This window comes from Myotis daubentonii, chromosome 18 (genome assembly GCF_963259705.1).
Source record: "Myotis daubentonii chromosome 18, mMyoDau2.1, whole genome shotgun sequence".
NCBI lineage: Eukaryota > Metazoa > Chordata > Mammalia > Chiroptera > Vespertilionidae > Myotis > Myotis daubentonii.
In genome coordinates this window covers 19,643,737-19,668,069 of record NC_081857.1, presented here as the reverse complement: position 1 = coordinate 19,668,069, position 24,333 = coordinate 19,643,737, and the positions used below count along the sequence as shown (strand labels likewise).

Sequence of the window (24,333 nt, the reverse complement as noted above, 5' to 3'; positions counted from 1 at the left end):
ATGATTAATGGATGGTTCCTACTCTTCAGGGGCTAAAAGTATGAAGGGAAGCAGAGATAATTTTAATACAGTGTGGTTAGTTAAGACGGTGGGATGCACACTTGTGGTAAAGGAAAGAAAGAAGGACACCTCTCCCATTGCTGGGAGGGATGATAAGGAAAACTAAGGCTAAAAAAGGCATATAACCTGTCCAACACTGTGTAAATAGTACAGCCAGGATTTGAACCTGCATCCTAGACTCTAAGACAAAATGGGTAGGCTGTAACCGGTTTGGCTCAGTGGATAGAGCGTCGGCCTGCGGACTGAAAGGTCCCAGGTTCAATTCCGGTCAAGGGCATGTGCCTTGGTTGCGGGCACATCCCCAGTGGGAGATGTGCAGGAGGCAGCTGATCGATGTTTCTCTCTCATCGATGTTTCTAGCTCTCTATCTCTCTCCCTTCCTCTCTGTAAGAAATCAATAAACTATATTAAAAAAAATTAAGACAAAGGGTAGATGAACTGTAGCTGCTAGAGGGTATTTTGGAGTGAGAGCTTTCCATGGGCTACCATGTAGTTCAGTTTTAGGTTTTCCACCAGATTTTTTAAGTTAAGTTTTATTCAAAACAGGTTGCAAAACATTTTAAATGTGGATCCCATCTAGAATAGCTAAATTATCTAATAAAAAAGCAGAACTGAAATGCTGTCTTCAAGCTCATCTGGACAAGGATTTCAGGTGAGGGTCTGGCAACTATGTGTATCAGAGACCAGAAGGCCCCCAGCTACCTCTCCTCTCAGCATCCTGTTTCTTCCCCTCCTGCCCGAGCCCAGCCACATTTTCTGTTCTGTTCGCCTTGTCAGTGGTCTCCGTTAGCCACCTGCACTGGTCAGTCCTCCTCTGGCCGGGGATCAGCAACACTGGTCACTGTTGACTGTTCACTTTGCTCCAAACATTTTCTCCTCTTGCCTTTTTGGACACTTCCCTCTCCTCAGTTTCCTCCTACCTCTCTTCTCCTGGGTCTCCTTTGATCACTTCTGACTCTCAGCCTGGGGCTTTGATGTCAATTTTATAGTCTCCCCTCGGGTGAGTAGACCCCGTCTTTAGGATTCAAAGCCGCTCTGTTACAGCTGCAAAATCTGTCTCTTCAGCCCTGACCTTGCTGCCCTGAGCACCGGCTACCTATTTACCATCTCCCCGTGGGTGGTGGCTGAAAGCCCTCCATATGCTCCTCCTCCTCCGCTCTTCATCTGTCTCTACTCTCACAAGCCCTGCATGCACCACATCGAATGGCAGCCTCCCTGGTGAATATGGAGTATTTGTTCTGAGGCTCTTTCTCTGTAGGATCCTCATGGTTTGGTGACCTTAATCATAGTTCTCAGCTACTGGCAGCCTTCTCCAAACAGCTCTTTCTAGTAAAGTTAGAAATTATATTAGGTTCCGGTAACCACTCCCTCCATCCACGCCTGAAGACCAGGTTATGGAGCCCATCAACCCCATGGTTACTGTCCCAGGTGCTACACTCTCCTGTGGTTTCCCTATACTCTGCCCATACCTGGGTAGATAGTATCTTTACTAAATTCTCTTCAGGTCTTGCTAATTTGAATCTGCTGATTCTTTTCTTCTGTGGTCTTGGTTCAGATGGCCAAAGGAATCTCAAATTTAAGCAAATCCACGCTAAATCTTTGATTTCTTCTTCCTATTATCAACCCTGTTCCCTCCCCAATCTTGGTCATCTCAGTAAAAATACTACCTCCCACCTCGTTGCTCAGGCTAAAATCCTAGGCATATCCTTGATTCCCAGACGCAGTCAGCCAGCAAGTATTACTGGCTCTACCTAAATCTAACCATGTTTCACTTCTGCCGCCGCCACCCTGGTCCACATCACTGTCATCTCTCCCTGCTTCACAGAGTCATGAGTTTAGTGTGGTAGGAAGAGCCCTGAATTGTAGCTCCGTCTCTCTCCCTACCTATCAGCTGTTTGGTTGTGGGCAAGTAATTTAACCTCTCTCTCTGATCCCTTAGCTATGATAGAAGTGGGTGGCAAATGATCTCCAGATTCCCTTGTAAGATGCTCAGTTTCTGTGCTAGTTGATGCTGCTCAAAGATTAGCCTTTTTTTTTTTTTTTAAGAGAATGATCCTACTCACCCTGTGGTATAGGAGGCTTATGGTATCAACAGTCACTTTTCATTTCTCTTAATATCATCAACAAAGCAAACATATGAATGTGCCAGCCCTTGAGAATGGAGAGGTTAATAAACCCTGAGCCCGGCTCACCTACAAAGCACGTTCAGTGTATGATTTCAGGTAATCCTCAGGACAGTTGAGCTGAAGTAGGCAAACCAGGTGCTACACTCTGGTGAGGAACTGGAGAGGTGCCCACGGTCACAGTGCCAGGACCGCAGCCCAGGTCCTCTGCTCTCCTAGGCCCGTGCCACTTCCACTGCACCATGTTGCCTCCCAATCAGTGGTTACACTCGGCTGTTTGTCACCAGGGTAATTTGTAAGCAGACTCTTCATAACCAGTAGCACCGGAAACACCTAAGGCCTTTCTTTCTTAACATCCGATTGTGTCGTGCACAGGTAAGAGATGTGAGCTCTGCGATGATGGCTACTTTGGAGACCCTCAGGGGACACACGGCCCCGTGAGGCTTTGCCGGCTGTGCCAGTGCAACGCCAACATCGATCCCAACGCCGTTGGAAATTGCAATCGCCTGACGGGAGAGTGCCTGAAGTGCATCTACAACACCGCCGGCTTCTACTGTGACCGGTGCAAAGACGGCTTTTTTGGAAATCCGCTGGCTCCCAATCCGGCAGACAAATGCAAAGGTGATCAGCCATCGGCCAGATGCTGTCCCAATTGTACTCATTTTGAGAGCTCACTGTGTGGTCGGTCTCTTTAAATATTTATAGTTGTTTGGTCTGAAGCTGCACCGCTCAATAGAAATAGCTACGCATCACTTACGTAACTTACATTTTCCTAGTAGAGACATCCAAATAAAGAGAAACAGGTGAAATTAATTTTAGTAATATAGTTTATGTAACCTAATATAGCTAACATATGTTATCATTTCAACAAGTAACCAGTAATAATACACTATGGAAATGTATGCTTTTCCCCCACACCAAGTCTTCGGAATCCAGTGTGTATTCCACATTTCCAGCATCTCAGTTCAGAGCAGCTACATTTCAAGTGCTCGACAGCCACAGGTGGCCGGTGGCTCCTGCACTGGACAACACACACCTAAAGAGTCTATTTGTAAAGTTTGCATTTTTGTGTTTCTCTTGGGTGAGTTGACTCTTCTGCCGTCTCTTTCTCTTCCCGCCTTAGCCTGCGATTGCAACCCCTACGGGACCTCGCGGCAGCAGAGCGGCTGCAGCCCCGTGACCGGCCAGTGCGACTGTCTGCCCCACGTCACCGGCCGGGACTGTGGAGCTTGCGAACCTGGATTCTACAACCTGCACAGCGGGCAGGGCTGCCAGCGGTGAGGCGTCAGGGGCCTTTGGTAGAAGTGATCTTTGCTCTTTTCATCGGAAGAGATGAATGTTCACGAGTTGTCGTGGGCTTGACTTTGTTCAGGAGTTACTCGAGTGCCTGACGCGGGAGGCAGTACTGGAGAGCTGTAATGAAGCTAATGGGGGGAAAGGCGAGATGCCGTGGCCCCGGCTGGGGCAGCCTCACCTGAGCAGCATTTTAAAAATACACAAATGGCAAGGTCCTTTCGGAGATGTTTAGACTCAGACCTGCAGAGAGGCAGTTGGGGAATTCTTGTTTTCAAAACTCCTGGTCAGGGCCTAGGAGGCCCCAGGTCGGAGAGCCACAGGCAGTGGGTTTAGTGGTGGAATAACAGTGGTTGTGTGCTGGCTTAGGAAATGAGGTTCCGAATAGAACTCCTGAAAATTACTTGAACCTCAGAGGCTCAGTAGTCCTCAACATTCTGTTTTCTGTTACAAATTATATCAGTTTTATGCTGAAAGGGGGAAAAAGAAGTTTGCTTCAAGTCTGTTCTGTGTGTTATTTTTTCACCTGAGAAATGTCCTGTATTCATTTCAGGTGTGACTGCCATGCTTTGGGTTCCACCAACGGACAGTGTGACATCCGCACTGGCCAGTGTGAGTGCCAGCCGGGCATCACCGGTCAGCACTGCGAGCGCTGTGAGGTCAACCACTTTGGCTTTGGACCCGAAGGCTGCAAACGTAAGGGGCGTCGATGGCATAGAACTCTCAGTCTCCCCTAATCCTAGCTGGGACCGCACGTCCAGAAAGAACTCCGACAGCCCCCGTCTCCCCGACAGCTCACAGCCAGGGCCGTCCCTAAATCATCATCGATGCTTTATTCCGTGAATATTATCCTTTTCTCAAACTCTGGGGGTTGAGAGCCTCTCTGGTTTCTGCAGCCACCTTCTTTATGTCTTCTTTTATCATGTTCCTGATCCTTCTGCTGGTCTTCTATTTTTCCAAAGAAAAGCCTCCCTGTGGTTACCGAGTGTCCCACTGTGCCCAGTAAAACATGTCATTGATCACATTCTTAGTGCAGATGATGAAACGGAGAGGGAGTCTGCTCAGAACATGTTTGTTGACTTGCTGGCTGCAGTTGCTTCCCACCCTTGGGGCGCTTTTGGTGCAGTTACATGTAAACAGCTGCTGCTCCCTGGCATAAACACTTGCCTGGAATTAGGCCTCAGAACAGTGTGGGTTTTGCTTGCCGAATTCCTTCATTTCTCCTGTGGAATGTAGCATAAGTCATTGACTTTCTGCTCAGAGAACAAAGTGAGTAAACAGACCAGCAAATAATATAATATAATATAAGCATTAGCGTTTGGGTTTTCTAGCTCCTTAGTGAGAGAAATATTAAACAGCGGGGAGATGACTTCTCCAAGTGCACGGAAAGGGCCCTGATCAGTTGAATAGACTAATTTCTGTAATTACTAAATGACATGAAACGTGTCACCCTCCAAAGGATGTACATTTTACTTTAAAATTTATTGTTGGCACAAAAATGTCTGTATTCTCAACTAAGCAGACTTCACCATTTAAATCCTACGTCAGCCTGTTTTAAAAAAAAAAAAGTCTACTTGTCATGATACTACAATCAGTTTATTGGTAGCCTGTGTTCAGAGAAAACGCACTCTTCCTTCTTTTCCTTATTCTGTCCTTTTTTTGCTTTTATTCTGCAGCCTGTGACTGCCACCCTGAGGGGTCTCTTTCACTCCAGTGCAAAGACGATGGTCGCTGTGAATGCAGAGAAGGCTTTGTGGGAAATCGCTGTGACCAATGTGAAGAGAACTATTTCTACAATCGGTCTTGGCCTGGCTGCCAGGAATGTCCAGCATGTTACCGGCTGGTGAAGGATAAGGTGAGCTGCCAACAGCGCACTCATTCATTCATTCATTCATTCATTCATTCACAGTGCAGATGTTGAATGGCCTATCCCTGTGCATTGAGCTCTAGAGAAAAAATGGTGGACAAGGTAGACACAGTGCCTGCTCTCAAAGACTCAGACTCCCGTTGGGAGATAAATTATTAACATTAAATAAAGAAATCTTAACTGAGATAAGTGCCTAAAAGAATTGGGGCCCAAAACAAACAGAAAATCTGGGGGAGCTACTTTATCCAAGGCCTCTTGAAGGAAATTCACTTCAGGTGAGATCTTAAGGATAACAAGGAGCAAGCAAGTGGAGGGTAGGCTGATCCAGGCAGAGGGAACACGGGTACCAAAGCCTCAATACTGGGAGGTGCCTGGAACCCACCGAATGAAGAGGGAGCAGTTTGTAATAAGTCTGGAGAGGTAGGTAGAGACGGTTGATGTCGCACATGTTGACCAGGGTAAGAAATTTAGATTCTATACCAGATCAAATGGGAATGTACCGAAGAGTTTTAAGCTAGGAAAGCCGACTCATCTTCTAAGACCGCTCTGACTGCTACGTGAAGAAGGATGGCCAAGGGGAAGCCTAGATTGAAGTGGATAAACATGTATGTTTGTGGGGTAGGTCAGTAGAGCGGGCAGGCATTGGGAAAGAGAAGGGTCGGGTTGGATGTCGGATATTTTGCTTAAGGTAGCTGGAGGCATTATTTATTGAGATGACTCAGAACAGATTTAAGAGGAAAAAATCGAGAGTATAATTTTGGATGTTAAGTTGAGATACCTATTGGAGAGCCAAGTGGAGATGTCAGGAAGGTAATCTAAAGGGCAAGGGAGAGGTGGAACTGGAGAATCCTCAGCCCATAGTGTTTAAAGTCAAAGGAGTGAAGAACAGCCTAGGAATAGAGTCGATAACATTGTACTATATGGTGCCAAGTGGGTACTGGAAATACCGGGAGACTGTACACCTGAAACTAATACAAAATAATATTGAGTGTAAACTGTAAGTGAAAAATAAAATTTGTGTTTATTAATTAAATACAAATAAAAAGTCAATGGAATGGGCATGCGTGGAGTGTCTGGACCTACTTGTTATAGAATGCTCTCTGAGTTGTATTCCTGCAGGAAGTACAGTTGAGTTCTGGAATACCTGTATGTCCTACCTTTTCCTCTTCTCCCTTCATTATATTTAGGTTGCTGATCATCGAGTGAAACTTCAGGAATTAGAGACTCTGATGGCAAACCTTGGGACTGGGGGTGAGGTGGTGCCGGATCAAGCCTTCGAGGATCGACTGAAGGAAGCAGAGAGAGAGGTGATGGACCTCCTTCGTGAGGCTCAGGATGTCAAAGGTACGCAGGACCCAACAGGGGGTAACTTCCGTGAGGCAAGCCAGTCTCAATTCAAGGTGAATCTGTATGGTTTTATAAAATTCTTTCTCTATTTTTAAACTACTTGTAGTCGTACAAGAACCTGTCAACTTAATGGTTTAAGTACACATAAAACATTCTCCAAGCACATCAAGAAGGATTAGACGTTAAAATTCTGTTTTATAAATTTTTTTCATTACAAAGTGTTCTAAATAGTTTCTTTAAAAAGCATTAAAGGTGTGCGTTATTTTAAGTAGAAAATTGTAGCATTGATTTTCTATCATCCTAGTGAGTAAGAGCTTATGTTAGGCACAGCTTTATTATTTTCTTAGAAAGGACTCTTGTGAGGAAAAGTTATGGGCGTCAGGTGTTGGCTAAACAGATACTGAATGTATAACACTTAGTATTTACAAAAGCAAAGATTGGAAATTAGTGTCTATGTGGGAAATTTTCTGTGTAATTAGCAAGCATATGTGCTAGTATATATAAAAGTATGTATTTTACATATTATGTGCATCTTTAATATCATTCCCAATTCGGTAGACCAGTTCTATGTATATCATCTGATGAGACTGGTGACAGGCAGAAAAGGGGTTGATTTAAGATTAAGAAAACAGTTGAATAGATACTTTGTTGACTTTACAAGAAACAGTTTTTGAAACTTTGAAAGTAAAAGATGTAAAAAAAAAAAAGATGTTATTTTAAATAATTTACTTGCTTTTTAAGTCACTTTAGATGTTTACTTCTTACTCTGAATTAGCTCTTTCCTACATTTGGACCGGTTCTTCTCTACACGTGTTGAGTGCCTGTAGTATCCCAAGCATTGTGCTCAACAACAATGATGAAAAGATGAGTAAGGTGCTCACCCTCCGGCTGAGGCCACTCTGCTTTGGGGCGCTCCATCTCTGAGATGCCCGGTTCACAGGCACTCACAGGAAATGCGCGTCAACATGATCACACCTGGGACTGCCATGGTGGACTTCCCTGTTGGGTGTATGAATTTGTTTCCACGTGGCGTTAGAGAAGTCTTAGAGTTCAGGTCAACAAAAACTCAGCAGATTGCTTATTTCTTGTTGTCACTATCTCTAATATCTGGAATTTTGACTCGATAAAAAGTATTGGTGTAGAGAAGGAAGTAATTGGATGCATCTGCTTTTGGCTGGGTCAATTGCATATGAGAATCCAGAATCTGTTCTGTGAGGTAAATTTTTAAGAAAAAGAAAACGAGATGTCAAGAGCGTATGTCCACGTGAGGTGTTTTTTGGTTGTTTTGGTTGTAACATTTTAAGTCGTGGCCGCACACTGAGACGGGGGATATAGTGATGAGTGAGAAAGAGGACCTCAGAGTCAGTGGGACAGACAGACACTGTGACGAATGTCACTGGGCACAGGACTGGCTCTGCCGGTAGGGAAACTCGTCAGAAAGCTGCTGTGTCTGGACGAGTAAGGATCACGAGTGCCTCGGATCCCATGTGAGGTGACGTGTCCCCCTGACCCGTCCAGTAATCCATGCACCTTCTTCCGCAACGCCATTGCAGATGTGGACCAGAATTTGATGGATCGCCTCCAGAGAGTGAATAACTCCTTATCCAGCCAAATTAGCCGTTTACAGAATATCCGGAATACCGTTGAAGAGACTGGCAACTTGGCTGAGCAAGCGCGTGCCCGGGTGGAAAGCACAGAGCAGTTGATTGAAATTGCGTCCAAGGAACTTGAGAAAGCAAAGGCCGCTGTTGCCAACGTGGTGAGTGGTTGTGCTGCTCTGAGGTGGGGGTGGGGGCATCCCTTGGTAATTTGGAGCAGGTCTGTTACAGTCGGTGGAGCGTTCACTCCTTCAGCTAACGTGACTCCTGTGTCTTTTTGTCTCTGAACATGGAGCAAGGAAACCACGTTGCTCATAGTAGTCATGAAACAGTTACCAGGAACTGGATCAGAACCAAAGCTACATCTGGGTCCTTTCTCTAGCTTTGTTCTTTTTTATGGCTCCAGGCAATTGTAGTTTGTTTTATCCTTTCCTGAACCTAGAAGTAATTCCTACAATCAAGGAGGCTACTATTGAAGAGCTCTGAAATTAGAAAGAGGCATTTTTTTTTGCTAAATGACACTAATAACAATTTAGTTTTGCCTGGCCGGTATGGCTCAGTGGTTGAGCATGGACCCATGAACCAGGAGGTCATGGTTCAATTCCTGGTCAAGGGCACATGCCCAGGTTGCTGGCTCTATCCCCAGTAGGGAGGTGTGCAGGAGGCAGCTGATCAAATGATTCTCTCTCATTGATGTTTCTCTCTCTCTCTCTCTCTCTCTCTCTCTCTCTCTCTCTCTCTCTCTCTCTCTCTCCTTTCCTCTCTCAGAAATCCATGAAAACACATTTTTTAAAAATTTAGTTTTGACACCTGCTTTATTAAAATTAAATAATTCAGTCCTTTTAAGTCAGTGCTTTGTTTATTTCTTCTTCAGTCAATCACTCAGCCAGAGTCCACTGGGGACCCGAACAACATGACCCTTTTGGCGGAAGAGGCGCGGAGGCTTGCGGAACGGTAATGGCCAGACCCCTGTTCCGTGGTGAAGTTGTGGCTTTTCTTGTGGTGTGGGCGTGTGCCCGCATCCTACACCCGCAAGCTCTTTCCACATCACCCTCCCTCGCAACTTTGGCTCTCTTTTCTGGAATGTTATCGGCTACATGTACTCTTTTCTTCCTTTTCTTTGAAATTAGAATATTTACTTTGGATATTAGAGTATGATGGCTTGAAGGGAAATTATGTTTGCACATCTGAAAAAAATAACATTTTTAGATGTTTAATTTCAAAAGCTTAAAGTTAATAGATTACTGAGAAGCGCAGCAGAATTTAGTTATTTTTAACAAAAATGTTTAATTTTCAAGCTTCAGGAAAAACCATTTACTAAGCCATAGTACGTTTGAAAATCAGCCAAAGAAAACAGACCATTTCATTCCTGAATTTTTTTTTTTTAAATTAAGTGTAATGTAATGTCTTAAGAAGACTTTAAATTGTAGAGGGCATCAAGTTAAAAAAATTTTTTTTAAATAAAATTGCTGGAATGTATGCTCAGTAGGGCAGGCATTTTTGTGTTTTATATACTGCTGAAGTCCCCAATGCCTAAAACAACGTGTGGCATACAGTAAGCACTCAATAAATGTTTGTTGAATGCATTGCAGAACAGCTGCCCACCTCATGGCTGCTTAAGTAAGCCTGAGGTTGGAATTTTATCCTCAGTGTCCAGAGCAGTTACATTGGCATTTTGCTGAAACATGTGCTCTCTTTCTGTTACTTGTGAATGTGAATGTGTGAGCTGTGTCCTTTAGTTCATAGAGCATTCCTGGTCTCATAGCTGGATTTTCTGATTAAAAGAAGACAGCTGAAAACAGTATGGAAAGCTCCCAAGAACATCAGGTCTTGGAGATCAGTTAATTCCAGTGTACTTCATACATGAATTTTGAAGGAAAGTTTACCATACCAAAATGAATGGCTACATACTGCAGTGGGACATTGCAGTGCAATACGAAGTTTTAGAGCTGAAGAAGAATACCTTAGCGGTTACCCATCTAAAATGCATTTATTTGGCTGGGGAGCCTGTTGATGTGTTCCTTGCCATTTGGTGTTGAGTTGCTTTTCTTGGCCAGTAATGGGGTTGCTTGTACGAAATCTGAATAGTCAAAGCTATTTCAAGACTGTGTAGTAAATGAACCAAAGTAGGTCTGGCATTAGTGTTTATGAGTAGATACAGGCGTTCTTGCCACCAGACATGGTTTTATATATGAATCACTCTTAAGTAATTGTAGGTAACTTTTTGAAGAAATATAAACATTTGTTCCTATACATTTTATATCATTAATTTTCTTGGAAAATGTCATTTTCTCAGATTACAGAATGCTACTTGTAAACTCAGGCCCACTAAAATGATTACAAATTTCCAAATGTATAAGACTTTCTAATATTTGTAGATGCATATATACATTATTATGTGCAATAAGGTAAGCATTCCCTAATTTCCACTGCTTTCCCCATCAGATGACTCTGTTTCATGGTTTGTTTTTTCTTCTGTTATACAGCCATAAACAAGAAGCTGATGACATTGTCCGGGTGGCCCAGACAGCCAATGACACATCAACTGAGGCGTATAATCTGCTTTTGAGGACACTGGCAGGAGAAAATCAAACAGCATTTGAGATTGAGGAGCTTAATAGGAAGTGAGTGAAATCTAAAAGTGGCTTATAGCCATTCAGGTGTTCTTGTAAGTAACACCAGTTCAATGGAAAATCAGATGCTGGCGGATTCAGGGTATGCGTTCATGCACTAAGGTTTCTTGTGCTTATCCTGCTTTTCACCTGGTCCCATAATTAATTAGAGCTGGGGATGTAGAGCCATGGAGATATTATTTGGTCCAATTACTGTAACTGCAGAAAATGATAAGACTAGCCATGATACTTAAAACTCTGCAGAAATGAAAACAGAAGAGGAAAAGAATCATAACAGAGAGAAAATACACTTGAGTTATAAATATTTAAAAAGTGTCGCTATGAGAAAGTATAAGGTAAACCAAAGGCTATGTATAGAATTGATGAGATGAAATGTAAACTTCAGCTGTGTTGGTATTAAACAATAGCAGTTTAAGGCGGCATTTTCTTTGAGATTTTGGAAATACCCTCATAGTGATTTAAACGGAAATAAATCCGTTTAATATTAAGATGCCAAAAGCATCTGAATTTTTCACGAAATCCCATCTCTTGTCCCTTAGGTATGAGCAAGCGAAGAACATCTCCCAGGATCTAGAGAAGCAAGCGGCCCGAGTGCATGAGGAGGCCAAAAGGGCCGGTGAGAAAGCTGTGGAGATCTATGCCAGCGTGTCCCAGCTGTCACCTGTGGACTCAGGAGCCCTGGAGGTATGGGATTGACAACCTGTACGCACAGGGCTTTGGTTGTCACTGTGTCACTCACTCGCCTCCCCCTCCTCCTCCCCTCCTCCCTGCACACACAGAGTCAGGGTAAGAGCTATTCTGACCAGCCCACAACTATACACCCACGGACTCACCGCTAAGGCGAGTTCTCTTTTAGATACATAGTAGAACTGATTGAGGTAAAGAATCCTGTGATTATAAACATTAAATAGCAAAGACTACTTTAGTGATATGAATAGCCACTCCCAAGTCTTTAATATAAGTCTAAATTATAACATGTTTGGATTAATTAAAGCAGTATACACCTAGGCCAGTGATGGCGAACCTGTGACACGCGTGTCAGAGGTGACACGCGAACTCATTTTTTTGGTTGATTTTTCTTTGTTAAATGGAATTTAAATATATAAAATAAATATCAAAAATATAAGTCTTTGTTTTACTATGGTTGCAAATATCAAAAAATTTCTATATGTGACACGGCACCGGAGTTAAATTAGGGTTTTTCAAAATGCTGACACGCCGAGCTCAAAAGGTTCGCCATCACTGACCTAGACCGTCACTCCCAGGCACTAACTGGTTGAGAACGAGAGAGAAATAGAATGGTTTAAATGAAGAAATTACATCAAGATGCTCAAGGTCAGGTAAAATATTTTGGAATTGGTTGTAGTATTTTATTTCATCTGTACTCTAATCATAAATCCTCATTCCAGGCTCTGGGTAAATTATATATATATATACACATATATATATATATATATATATATATATATATGTTAAAACTTAAAATTTATTATAAGTTACACTTCTTACATCCACAGCATTGACTTTGTTTTTACCGTAAAGGTTTAGGTCTTTTCAGACATGAGTATACTGTATCATTACACATCTGTGAAATTTGAGAATAGGCAAAACTAATCAATGATACTAAAAATCAGACTGGTGGCAGCTGCATTTTTGGAAAGATGGGTGTGGAATTGACTGGAAAGAGATACAGGGAATTTCCTGGGGTGGAAATATTCTGTATCCTGATTGGGGTGTTATAGGTAAATATATTTATCTAGATTCATCAAACTAAGCATTGTGCATTTGACCACATGTAAAGTGTACCTCGATTTTAAAATAAGGTCCATATCTTGACCTATGCTGTTCTTTTAAGAATACCTATTAAGTATTATAGAGTAGCTAAGCCTGCCTCTACATCCGTTTGTTTGATATAAAACGGAATGGTCTTACTTGCTTCTCACAGAATGAGGCCAATAAGATAAAGAAGGAAGCTGAGGATCTGGACCGTCTGATTGACCAGAAGTTAAAAGATTATGAGGACCTCAGAGACGACATGAGAGGGAAGGAATTCGAAGTGAAGAAACTTCTGGAGGGCGGCAAGGTCGAACAGCAGGTCGGTTTGATTGGCAGGTTGCTCCATTCCTCGGGGCAAAATCTGAAACCGTCCAAGTGCAAGCCGTGTCTGTAATGTCACCACAGTAGCAGAGGCAGCAAAGCACGGCGTTCTCAGAGCAGGGCCTGCTGGGTGCCAGCGCGTCTCAGCGTGGCTGCCTGGCCGTGCCTGACCTGTTAGGAGAGAGGGGGTTCGCCTGGCCTGGTTTGGCCTCTGATCAGCCCTGTGCTTGCAGACCGCCGACCAGCTCCTAGCCCGAGCTGATGCTGCCAAGGCTCTTGCAGAAGAAGCTGCCAAACGGGGACGAAATACCTTACAAGAAGCCAATGACATTCTCAACAACCTGAAAGGTACGAAAGGGCCAGATAACAAGGGCCACAGGGGCAATTTGTGTGCTTCTCTTTTTTAAATGTTAACCATGAGATTCTTTGAAAAATAATAGTGATCCCACTTATCTGTGAGAGATATATTTCAAGACCCCCCATGGATGCCTGAAACTACAGATAGTACCAAACCCTAGATATATATACCTGTGATAAAGTTTGATTTATAAATTAGGCACAGTAGGCAATTAACAATAGTAACTACTAATAAAATAGGGCAATTACAACAATATACTGTACTAAAAAGAATGTGGTCTCTCTTAAAATATCTTCCTGTATTCCACATACTGCACGATACCCTAGGTTGGATAAAGTGATGATTCACATCGGAATGGTTTGGAATTTCTTTTTTTTTAAATATGTTTTTATTGATTTTTAGAGAGAGAGGAAGGGAGAGGGATAGAGAGATAGAAACATTGATGATATAGAAACATCATCAGTCGGCTGCTTCCTGCATAGTCTCTACTTGGGATCAAGCCTGCAACGTGGGCATGTGCCCTGACCAGGAATTGAACCAGTGATCTCTTGGTTCCTGGGTCAAAGCTCAACCACTGAGCCACGCTGGCTGGGAAAAACTTAGGAGTTGTTTGTTTATAGAATTCCCTATTTAATATTTTTGGACTGTGATTAACAGCAGATAACCGAAACTGTGGAAAGCAAAATCACAGATAAGGGGGAAACTATTGTAGTAGAATAAATTCCGTATACTGTCATCCAGATTCAACAGTTATGATTTTCACTGCACTTAATTCATCCCCCAATATCCAACTTTTTAATCCTTACCCAGGATATCTTTTTATTTATTTTCTGGGGAAAGAGAGAGAAACATCAATATGAGAAATACCGATTGGTTACCTCCTGTATGCACCCCAACCGGTGATCAAACCCACAACCTAGATATGTGCCCTGACAAGGAATCGAACCTGAAACCTTTCTGGTGTACAGGACAATGCTCCAGCTGAGCCATCTAGCTAGGGCCCACTTTACTTTTTTTCTGAAGTATTTCAAAGAAAAAAATCAGAGCTCATGTCATCTCACTCCTGCATCCTTCAGTATGGGGGGAAAGGGAACTTTTTGGTAGGCTAACTTACTTAACCTAGATAAGCCTATTTAGCTGATCTCTCTTGGAAAATGGAGATGATCTTTAATTTTCTCTGCCAGTTGCATCTCAATATTTGTGTTTTCTTTTCTCGCCCAAATTAAAAAAAAAAAGAAATGTTCTGAATGCACTGTGTGGTCCTGGATTTGTCTCTGATAAAGCAGCCACAGGCTCTGTGAATACTAATGCTTGACACAAGGATGGTTGACTGTAGGGTCCCAGTGTCAGTGGGGTTGAGTTTGAATCGCCAATCCCCGTCTCACTGTGAACCTTTGGGGAAATTACCTATCTCTTCAACCCTCAGTTTTCTCACATATAAACATGGCACAATGCCCGCATCACAGACACAATAAAGCTCTTCACTCAGCACCTAGCACATCGTGAACACAAGGAAACCGCAGTTTTTAGTACGGGTTGAGGTGGTAGTGATGGCGTGCCTAGCACTCTGCCTGAAAGTACACTTCTCGGGTAAGAATTTGCCTTCTGGAGCTAGATGTTCATTCCTCTGACTCTCCCGCCCATAGAACTGTGCGCTTTGTTCTTCTGAGATTTCAGTCCATGCTGCTATCATTTTCTCCCCCGACTCTCATTGTTTGTAACATAAAACCCAGTCTCAGCTCCCTGGAAGCTTCCCTTTGGTTTGTTGAGTGTCTAGTTCAAATGCATTCCTTGAACTTGTTTTATTTAGACTTCGATAAGCGAGTGAATGATAACAAGACTGCTGCAGAGGAGGCGCTAAGGAGAATCCCCGCCATCAACCAGACCATATTTGAAGCCAATGAAAAGACGAGGGAGGCGCAGCTGGCCTTGGGCAATGCGGCGGCAGACGCCACGGAGGCTAAGAACAAGGCCCACGAGGCGGAGAGGATCGCCAGCGCTGTCCAGCAGGTGTGTGTGTGCCTCTTCTCGAAACAAAGTCTTCGCTCATGTGTTTCTTGAGTTATTTTCCTCTTTCTTTCCAGAACCCTCAAGAGCCCTGGTAAATTTTCCCTTGACCTCAGTAAAATGATCTTAAGCTAACCTTGTCATTTTTTTTTTTTTTTTTTTACTAGGCAGTAGAATAGGCAACTCCGCTGATCTAGGAAGGAGAACCGTGGAAAGGGTCTTTGACTAAAATTTCTACTGTCTCAGTGGCAGGATCTGAGTTTGTGAGCAGGTAGATGGCTTCAGGGACCCATAGAGCCCCTTCCTACAAAAAAAAAAATAAAAAAATGAGGCTCTTCCTCAATCAGTACAGTTCTTTGACCTGGACCGTTGACATTTTTTTTCAATCTTGTATAGAGTGCCAAGTCAATACATCTTTGAAGCTGCTCATTCAAGCATATTGGCCATACCTAAGCCCCACCTGTTTAGAATTCCTATAGCTGCCATTGCTGGCTTCTTCTACTCATTGTTCGGCTGGCTTTTTCCCTACCTACAGGTCAATCTACTTGTTTTATTAGGAGGATTGGTGCTGACTCTAATATTACATATTTGAGAATCACACACATTTTTAGTTCCTTTAGAACAGTCAGTTTCCGCTTAACTGAATTGTATGAAATATTCCTGTTTCGGGATTATGGTCTTTTTGTACATTATGATGAACTGCCAAGTAGAACAAGGCCAGCCTTGAATTTGAAATGTATCCAAGTGAAAGAATCTAATCAGTATGATGTGGTGGAAAGTGTACCCCATGAAAATGTGCAGCATTTGCCAGCTCGGTGACCTCAACTAAAAATGGGAATAGTAGAAGACAAAAAATAAACGAGAAACTCAATATGCAAGTCAACATCCAGTATAAACTACTGCCCTGTTCTTTCTGGATTGTATTTTTGAGCCATTTGACAGGTTAATGTGGTGGGGTTTTGGGTTTTTTTTTTTAATCCATTCTTTATTTTGTGCTTAGAATGCTACCAGCACCAAGGCAGAAGCTGAAAGGACTTTTGCAGAAGTGACAGACCTGGATAATGAGGTGAACAATATGTTGAAACAGCTACAAGAAGCAGAAAAGGAGCTGAAGAAAAAACAAGATGACGCGGACCAGGATATGATGATGGCGGGCATGGTAAGCACATTGACCTAGGTGCTCGTGGGCAGAAAGGGAAGGGTATTTCATAAAAAAGAGTCTCTTTCATATGGACTTCCGCTTTTCATTGTGTTTTCTAGTCAGGAATTGGGTTAGTAACTTACATAGAAGACCAAGAATTTGGATGTTCTGCCAGGTGGTTGCACAATTGTCCTGTTCCAAAGCTGCTCTCAGTTAAAATCGAAACATTGTTTTGCACATCTGAGGCTTTAGGGTATTTCACAGTATGTGTTTATATTTTTGAATGGGTAATTCATAGAGGGTATAAAGTTAAAAAAAGGAACAAAAAAGGATGCAATGAAAAGTCAATTTCCATCCTACTGTTGTTCTCCCAGCACTTGCTCCCTTGAGGCAGAGACCCGCTTCTTGTGTAAAAGGACATTTTTTGAAGCTGGCAAACCATCCCAAACTTGCATCCCATTTAATTGTTCACCTTTTGTGTGGTAACATCGTTTGTAACCAAGTTGACTTGTGAATGCATAGCCCAGCTAAAAACGGGTGATGCTGTATTTTGCTTTTGAAAGACTTTAATGAAGCCACAGGGAACATACTAGTACTCCTTCCCAGTTCCATCTGATCTCAATCACAGGAATGATGGACATGAACTCATTTTGTTGTGCACTTCCAGTCCTGCTAAAAAACAGGCCCTTCGCTGTGGGTCATGTTTGCCTTGGGATGGGAAGGAGAAATACTAGGCAGTTCATCTAGGTAGAGAAGACGTTTAGGAAGTGATAACAGGAAGCATCCCTATGCAAACACCCTGTTTTATTATGCTTTTTTTTTATGGGTTTTTGTGGGGGTTTTTGGGGGGGCGGGGAGGTTGTCTTCATTTTCCGTAGCAAGGTGTGGCCCAACTGGAAATTCCTATCTAGTAAAAATAGGTGTTTCTCATATGAGAGTATCCGGATTTCATCTGTAATCTGGTTGTAGAAACATTAGTTTTAGAGCCAGTTGGAAGAAGAGGCTGTATTCTTTTCTCTTTAAAAAAAAATTTTTTTTATTGATTTCAGAGAGGGAGTGAGGGGGAGAGAGAGCTAGAAACATCAGTGATGAGAGGGAACCATTGATCAGCTGCCTCCTGCACGCTCCCTACTAGGAATCGAGCCTGCAACTCAGGCATGTGCCCTGACTGGGAATCGAACCGTGACCTCCATTCAAAGGGTAAAAGGAAGATATATTTTTTGTTGTTGTTCCTTTCGGTAAATAACGTCTAAAGAGCACAACTCACCGTCACACACACTATCCCATCTACATTTTTATCAATCCTGAAAGGCCAGCATTGGGCCAGTATTGTGACTTGGTGGTTTGTTTGTTTTTTTAACCAAAAGAGCGCAGGCTCATGGCTGTTCCCAGAAGGGGCAGCAGGGCCCAGGCAGCAGCATTGCTCTCGGCCACAGCTCGGTCCTTCGTGCACAGAGCAGCATGCGAAGGCTCCGGAGGAACGGCTGACTGTGATTTCCAGAGATTAATCATTGATTTGTGATTAATGGGAAGGTTTTTACCCCTTGCTTTATTTTTTTCTTTTTAAAATTTTGACATTGTTTCTATGCAAAAATTTTATGTTGTTTTGACCCCAAAACTAAGAAAACAATGATGTGGCAGGGAGCTCACAGCCGCTCGCTTGTGTCCTGAGAGATTTATTTCCGAGAGCATCTGTGCTCTGATATTTGAACACTTCCTCTTCCCTGGCTGTCTCCTGTGACTCATGCCCAAGTGTATTTATTCAGGTTTCCTGGAATTTTCCCAATTATATTTACCTTCGGTTGATTTTTAAAATGTAAATTGTTTTGGCCCAGTGTGTGCGAGCGTGCGTGTGTGTGTGTGTGTGTGTGTGCGCGCACGCATGCATACATGCAGGTTGGGGAGACAGCCATAGCACTTGATTATGAAAGTTTCCTGAAGATAGGACATTTCTAATAATCAGGCTCCTAAGAGTGTCCTGAAGGACATGTTTTTGGATCTAAAAATGTAGTTTTTGTGATCATTCTTTAAAAATAACTTGTTTCTGCCTGATGGATTTTATTATGAATACAACTCCATGTGTTTTTGAGTGAGAGAGTGAGAAAAGGAGATCGTGTTGATCTTTAAAATACAAACACAGTTAGTGTAGGTATACTGAGCGCCTATTTGTGACTCTTATATGTATTAAAAATAGCAACATCCTCAACATGAAGATGGTCCTGCCTGCCCCCGCCCCCCCAAAAAAACAAAAAACGCCCTACAGTGAGAGATTGAGGTTTTGTGAGTTAGGAAAATTAGATTAGTTGGCTCACTGGGGAAGAAGTGCTTCAAGCAGATGAAAACATACTGTCAGGACAGGTGTATCATTTATCCTTTCCCCCCACAGGCCTCTCAGGCTGCTCAGGAAGCCGAGATCAATGCCAGAAAGGCCAAGAACTCCGTCTCCAGCCTCCTCAACCTTATTAACAACCTCTTGGAACAGCTGGGTGAGTAGCCAACGCGTCCTTTAGAGAATCTCCGGATTCTTTATACTGTTCTTGGGCTCTGATGTAGCTGATTCAAAAACAGAGATGATACATGATGCGAATATTGTGTGAACTGAATCTGGACTTTTGGTTGTATTAATCCAGTTAGTACGTACAAGGTCCTTCCATAGAACCTGACTAGGCATTGAGTCTGACCGTGGTCCCAGGACTCAACAGAAGTTTGGAGACGTGTTGCCAGCAGGGGTGGCTCATTTACGATTGAGGTTTAGGATCCAGTCGCACAGTGCTTATCCTTAGCTCATCCTGCTGGCAGTGTCTTTAGAGGATTTCAGTGATGCGATAAAAGAACACTTTCGACTGGTTGTGACGCCACTGCCTGGAATTCTCTTCCTTTGCCGATTGAAGGATAATCTGATGAGGTGACGCTTACATGTCAAAAGGAAAAAAGGCTTGATTATTTTCAAGGAAATATACTGGAGACCACTCTTCATCCAACTTGATAGAGAGCAGGCTTCCTATAAGACAGATCCCCTTTGTCACTGGCCTTCATCATAAAGTGGGAAACTGTAGTCGGCAGCTCTGTACAAGGCATTCCATTCATTTCCTAGCCTTTAAAGTTTAGGCAGTGTTTTTTGGGGGGGTGGGGTGGGGGTATATTTTTTATCTGTCTCAAATGTCAAGAATAATAAACGATGTGCTAGCAGATGGGTTTGAAAATGAAAGTTAGCTAAAAGAGGTCGATTTTTGTGGAAGAAAGAGCTGGATTTTAAAGTTCGTCGGACTTGGGTCGGAATCTTTGCTTTGTTGCCCGGAAGCTGTGCAAACTTGGGCAACTTGACATCTGAGAATCCCTGATGTCACATGGCCTTTTGAGCAGTTAATCAAGTACAGCATGTCTGAAGTGCTGACTTTTGTGTGGAAGTCTGCTTTCATTTGTTATGGAAATAGTTCCTTTCCAAAGAACCCCTCTTTCTTGCTGGTTTTAAAGTGAAGCTTTGCCGAAATGATGTCATCATGTCAGCCCTGGCCATTTCTCACAGCGCTCCTCATAGTGTCTGACTCCTGAGAGCAGGACATGACTCCCAGAACCAGCTCAGCTTCCCTGGAACCTCAGCGCTGAGGCTTAGGGTTCTAGCCCATAGGGGTTTGTGTATATTAGATGGCACTGAAATGACACACAGGTTACGTGGAAAAAGTATCAAATACCATCAGATGACCTTCAAAACCACAGCAAGGTTTAAGGTCCCAAGGCTGGGCACTTAGGAAACATTTCACAAAAACCATTTTCTCAGAAAATCCATCCAGCCCGGTCAGTATTCAGTATACGTTCTCCCCCTTCCTGCCGGGTTGGGTCGGCGGGGTTCTCGGCTTGCCTTGCGGATGCCCTTGCGCGACAGGGACAAGTCCCGTACGCAGGCCGCCTTTTCGCAGTGGCAGCTGCGGGGCTCTGTGAAAAGGCCAGGGTGGGACTTGTGGAGTGAAGGCATAATCCTTTCTGAACACGTCTGTTCTCTTCTGGGTCCTCTCGGACTCTACAGGGCAGCTGGAAACCGTGGACTTGAACAAGCTCAACGAGATTGAAGGCACCCTGAACAAAGCCAAAGACGAAATGAAAGTCAGCGATCTAGACAGGAAAGTGTCCGACCTGGAGAACGAAGCCAGGAAGCAGGAGGCCGCCATCCTGGACTACAACAGGGACATCGAGGAGATCATGAAGGACATCCACAACCTGGAAGATATCAGGAAGGCCTTACCCTCCGGCTGCTTCAACACCCCGTCCATCGAAAAGCCCTAGTGCCTTCCCTCAGGGCTGGCAGGCAGGCAGGCAGGCAGTCCTCCGGCCGCCGGGAGCCACTGGGAGGCCGGGGCGTGCCTCCACACAAAGATGACATTTTCAGACCCCCACTTCTCTGCTGCTCGCCACCGCTGTCCTTTTGACCCAGGAAAAGTCACAAAGTTTAAAGAGAAGCAAACGAAACATCGCGAATCGGGAACCAAGGGTTTTATCTAACAGAGTCTCTCTTCCACTTAACGGTGCTCCCTGACCCACACTTTCCCTTCTGAGTCGCGCAAGGACGTGTCCTCTCGCAGTGGCCTCCTCCAGTGGCGTGCGCACTTCGTGGGAACCCTTGCGGGCCGGGGCTGGGCAAGTCACCCTCCCTTTCTCACCGGTGCCAACAGAACCTCCTCCGCCCCAGTCCTCTTGTTTCTATGAAGGAAAAGTTTGGCTGCTCATTGTAGCGTTGTGATGGCCAGTATAGCCAGCCTATAGCTAAAGAAAACGCTTCCACGTCTCCTGACCCTCCTCCTTGTAAGCAAAAGTAACGAAACCTCCTGTGCCAAAGGTTTTGGTCCCTTAGAAGGTCGAGAGCCATCACCACTTGCTTTAGCTACTTTGACACTGAGCCATCCCCGGGTAAGGATGTTCACGACAGTGTCGGGAGAACGTGGGGCCGAACATCTTCTCCTCTGTTAACAATTGACTAGGAAGATAAACATTCTTCAGATCCTTGGGCAGCTGATCATTTCAGTCCGGATGGGCAGCTTGTACTTGCCACTAGACATCTTTTGATATTCCTGTCAATGGCATTTATGCAGAAGAAATAGGGATATGATAACCACTAAAGTTGTTATTTTTTCCCCCAAATCTGATTCTTAGAGCTTTGTGTTAGTGTGTTGGTATGGGAACTAGTGTTGTTATCTGGCAGAAAACAGTTGGTCCCTAAGAACTTGACAAAACGAAAGAAAAACAAGCCCCAGTCTTTTCTAGCGAAGGGATAAAACTTAGGTCAGTTTTTACTGTCAGGATCCCATGTATCCATTTTCCTTCCATTGGGAAGAGATGACATATTTGATCCTTAGCCTCATTTTTTTTTTCTCCCTGACGTTCCCATCGTCTAGAATCCCTCAAAACACGTGTTTGCCAAATCCAGGTGGCAAATAACTTGCCCTCAGTAGTTCCTACAGCTGCCAACACCATCTAGTTCCTGCACTTTGTGATTTTAAACCCACTCCAACCCTTCCCTCTAAGTGTGGAGGGAAGACCCTTACGTGGAGTTTCCTAGTGGGCTTCTCGACTTTTGATCCTCAGCTCTGTGGTTTTCTTTTAAGATCACAGTGTGACAATTCCCTGCCACACGCCCCCTTCCTCCTACCAACCTGCCTTTGAGATTCATATATAGCCTTTAACACTATGCAACTTTGTACTTTGCGTAGCGGGGGGGGAAAGAAACTATTATCTGACACACTGGTGCTATTAATTATTTCAAAATTTATATTTTTGTGTGAATGTTTTTTTTTGTTGTTTATCATGATTATAGAATAAGGAATTTATGTAAATATACTTGGTCCTCTTTCTAAAGTGGCACTGTCTGTTCACTTCTCTCCACTTCTCATCCAGGGCACAATGTGTCTGATTACCTCCGCCCCTTCCATCCGCAGTCCTCCGGATTGGACCTGTTCCATCCCTTTGCTCTTTGCCTTGTGTTTGCAGCATGCCCGTTCTCTCACACGAACATCAGCCTGCTTTCCTCCAGCCGCAGCCAGCATCCCAGTCCCTCGCCCCCTGCTCCACTGCAGCCCTGGTGATCCTAAACGGCAGCACAGTGTTGCTCTTAACGCCTGCTCCAGAGCAGGAAAGCCAGGCTGCCAGGGGATGGTGGGGTGGGGACATTTTGCAGAAGGGTATCTTCAACATTGGTGTGGCTCTAGCCAGGAGTGAGCTAGAGATGCCCGTTCTGCAATGGTTGGAGCTGGATGGGTCAGTCTTAGGAGAGATGGCGTAATTCCCGAGAGCGCGTCAGGGAGGCGCTCCAGATAGAGTGGGAGAGCCGCCTAGCTCAGTTCTGCCCCTTCCCATCTCCCCTTGCGACCAGAGGTGGCTTCACGTGGCACACCCCTAAGCCTTCACTCTTGCTTCTCTCCTGCTCTCCCAGGACCCATGGCTCCTCCTTGCCAAGTTGTCACAGCAGTGTTTCCTAGCTAGTTCCTCTGGCAAAGTGGCGGTTTCCTAATAGACATTGCGGTCAAGGTTGCAGGAAGAGGCCTGAGATAGACTGCCAGGGTAGTTTTCCATCCAGCCTCTCGGTCAGGGTCACTCCAGTGAGTCTTGGGCCCCGGTAAAAGATTTTGATTCTGTTGTTGTTGGCTTTTTCTTTTCTCCTTCATCTGTGTGGTATATTTGTAAGCAGAATTTTATTTTTTAAATGAAAGTTCTTTATAAGACGATACCTTGACTACACCCCTGCAATATAGCCATTGTTTCATTGTATAGTTCCAGTTATCTGTATTTTACAATTTAGTACAATCGACAGGGTGGCTGCTGCGGAATGCTGGGTGTCACAGGGGCAGAGACAGCTGCTCCCTGGGATTCTGTTTTTAATTCCAAGTGTGGCCCTTTTACATGTGCCTTCACCTGAGCTGTTTGCCTTCATTTCTACAGTCTTGCTCTCCAGGATGGTGAATAAAATGCAACACTTGGCAATTTTTATGTTTTAAAAAACCAGTATTTTATTTATAATAAAATCTGAATATTTGTAACCCTTCATATTTGGTGCGTCTTGAGTACGGCGGCGGGGGGGTGGGGAGCATGAGATGTGTTAAAAGGTGTTTACTTATTTTCATAAGAACAACCCTGTGTGTGTGTGTGTGTGTAAATTTTTCTCTCTTACCCTTCTCAGATTGGGGTAGTTCGTTATAGCCCACTGGTTGGCAAGCTTTTTCTGTAAAGAGCTAGATAGCAAATATTTGTCTTAGACTTTGCAGTCCAGACAGTATCTGTTACAACCACTCCGCCATTGTAGGAGAGAGGCCACCATGGGCAGCATGTGAACAGATGAGTGTTGCTGCTGCATCCCAGTAAAGCTATTTACAAACACAGGCCATGGGCCTGCCATCTGTAGTTTACCCCTGGTGTCATCTCAACACTTGATGAATGACTACTGAGGACTATTTTTAAGCTCTTTGGGCTTCCTACATTAGCAGCTGTATGTAACAAGTTGTTTCGCCTTTTGAATACTCACATGTCTTTAGCTAATGATGGTTTCTTCAGATGATGAGAAACACCCAAACACATGGAATAAAAAGAGAAGGGGAGTAAGTAATGTGCTGGACCAGCAGGCCAGGCGTTGCTCATCGTACCTCTGCCCGCCTGGAGGGCTGAGCCGGCTGGAGTCACCTGAGACCAGGTGAGCAGCGTCGGAACTACAGAGGCAGCAGGTGGGCTTTGGTTCGCTCTTCAGTGCTGTCGACAACCCTGCGTCCCTGTGGAGGACATGCCACCTTCCCCGTCTTCTGCATCATTGTAACTACGTAACCTGTAATG

At 44.0% G+C, this 24,333-nt stretch overlaps 1 protein-coding gene across 1 annotated transcript in view; it reads left to right on the top strand.

Annotated features, from left to right (window-relative positions):
• The window catches only part of LAMC1 (laminin subunit gamma 1), a 106,267-nt gene extending 82,711 nt beyond the window's left edge, over window positions 1–23,556 (top strand). Inside the window, exons 14-28 of the mRNA XM_059673654.1 lie at window positions 2,559–2,804; window positions 3,307–3,460; window positions 4,030–4,172; window positions 5,153–5,331; window positions 6,531–6,687; window positions 8,244–8,449; window positions 9,163–9,242; window positions 10,775–10,912; window positions 11,461–11,605; window positions 12,867–13,016; window positions 13,252–13,366; window positions 15,187–15,386; window positions 16,384–16,542; window positions 18,911–19,010; window positions 20,549–23,556. Of these exons, the coding sequence (XP_059529637.1) occupies window positions 2,559–2,804; window positions 3,307–3,460; window positions 4,030–4,172; window positions 5,153–5,331; window positions 6,531–6,687; window positions 8,244–8,449; window positions 9,163–9,242; window positions 10,775–10,912; window positions 11,461–11,605; window positions 12,867–13,016; window positions 13,252–13,366; window positions 15,187–15,386; window positions 16,384–16,542; window positions 18,911–19,010; window positions 20,549–20,805 (2,429 nt within the window). The 3' untranslated portion in view covers window positions 20,806–23,556. The remainder of the gene's footprint in view (window positions 1–2,558; window positions 2,805–3,306; window positions 3,461–4,029; window positions 4,173–5,152; window positions 5,332–6,530; window positions 6,688–8,243; window positions 8,450–9,162; window positions 9,243–10,774; window positions 10,913–11,460; window positions 11,606–12,866; window positions 13,017–13,251; window positions 13,367–15,186; window positions 15,387–16,383; window positions 16,543–18,910; window positions 19,011–20,548) is intronic.
• The last annotated feature ends 777 nt before the right edge of the window (window positions 23,557–24,333 follow it).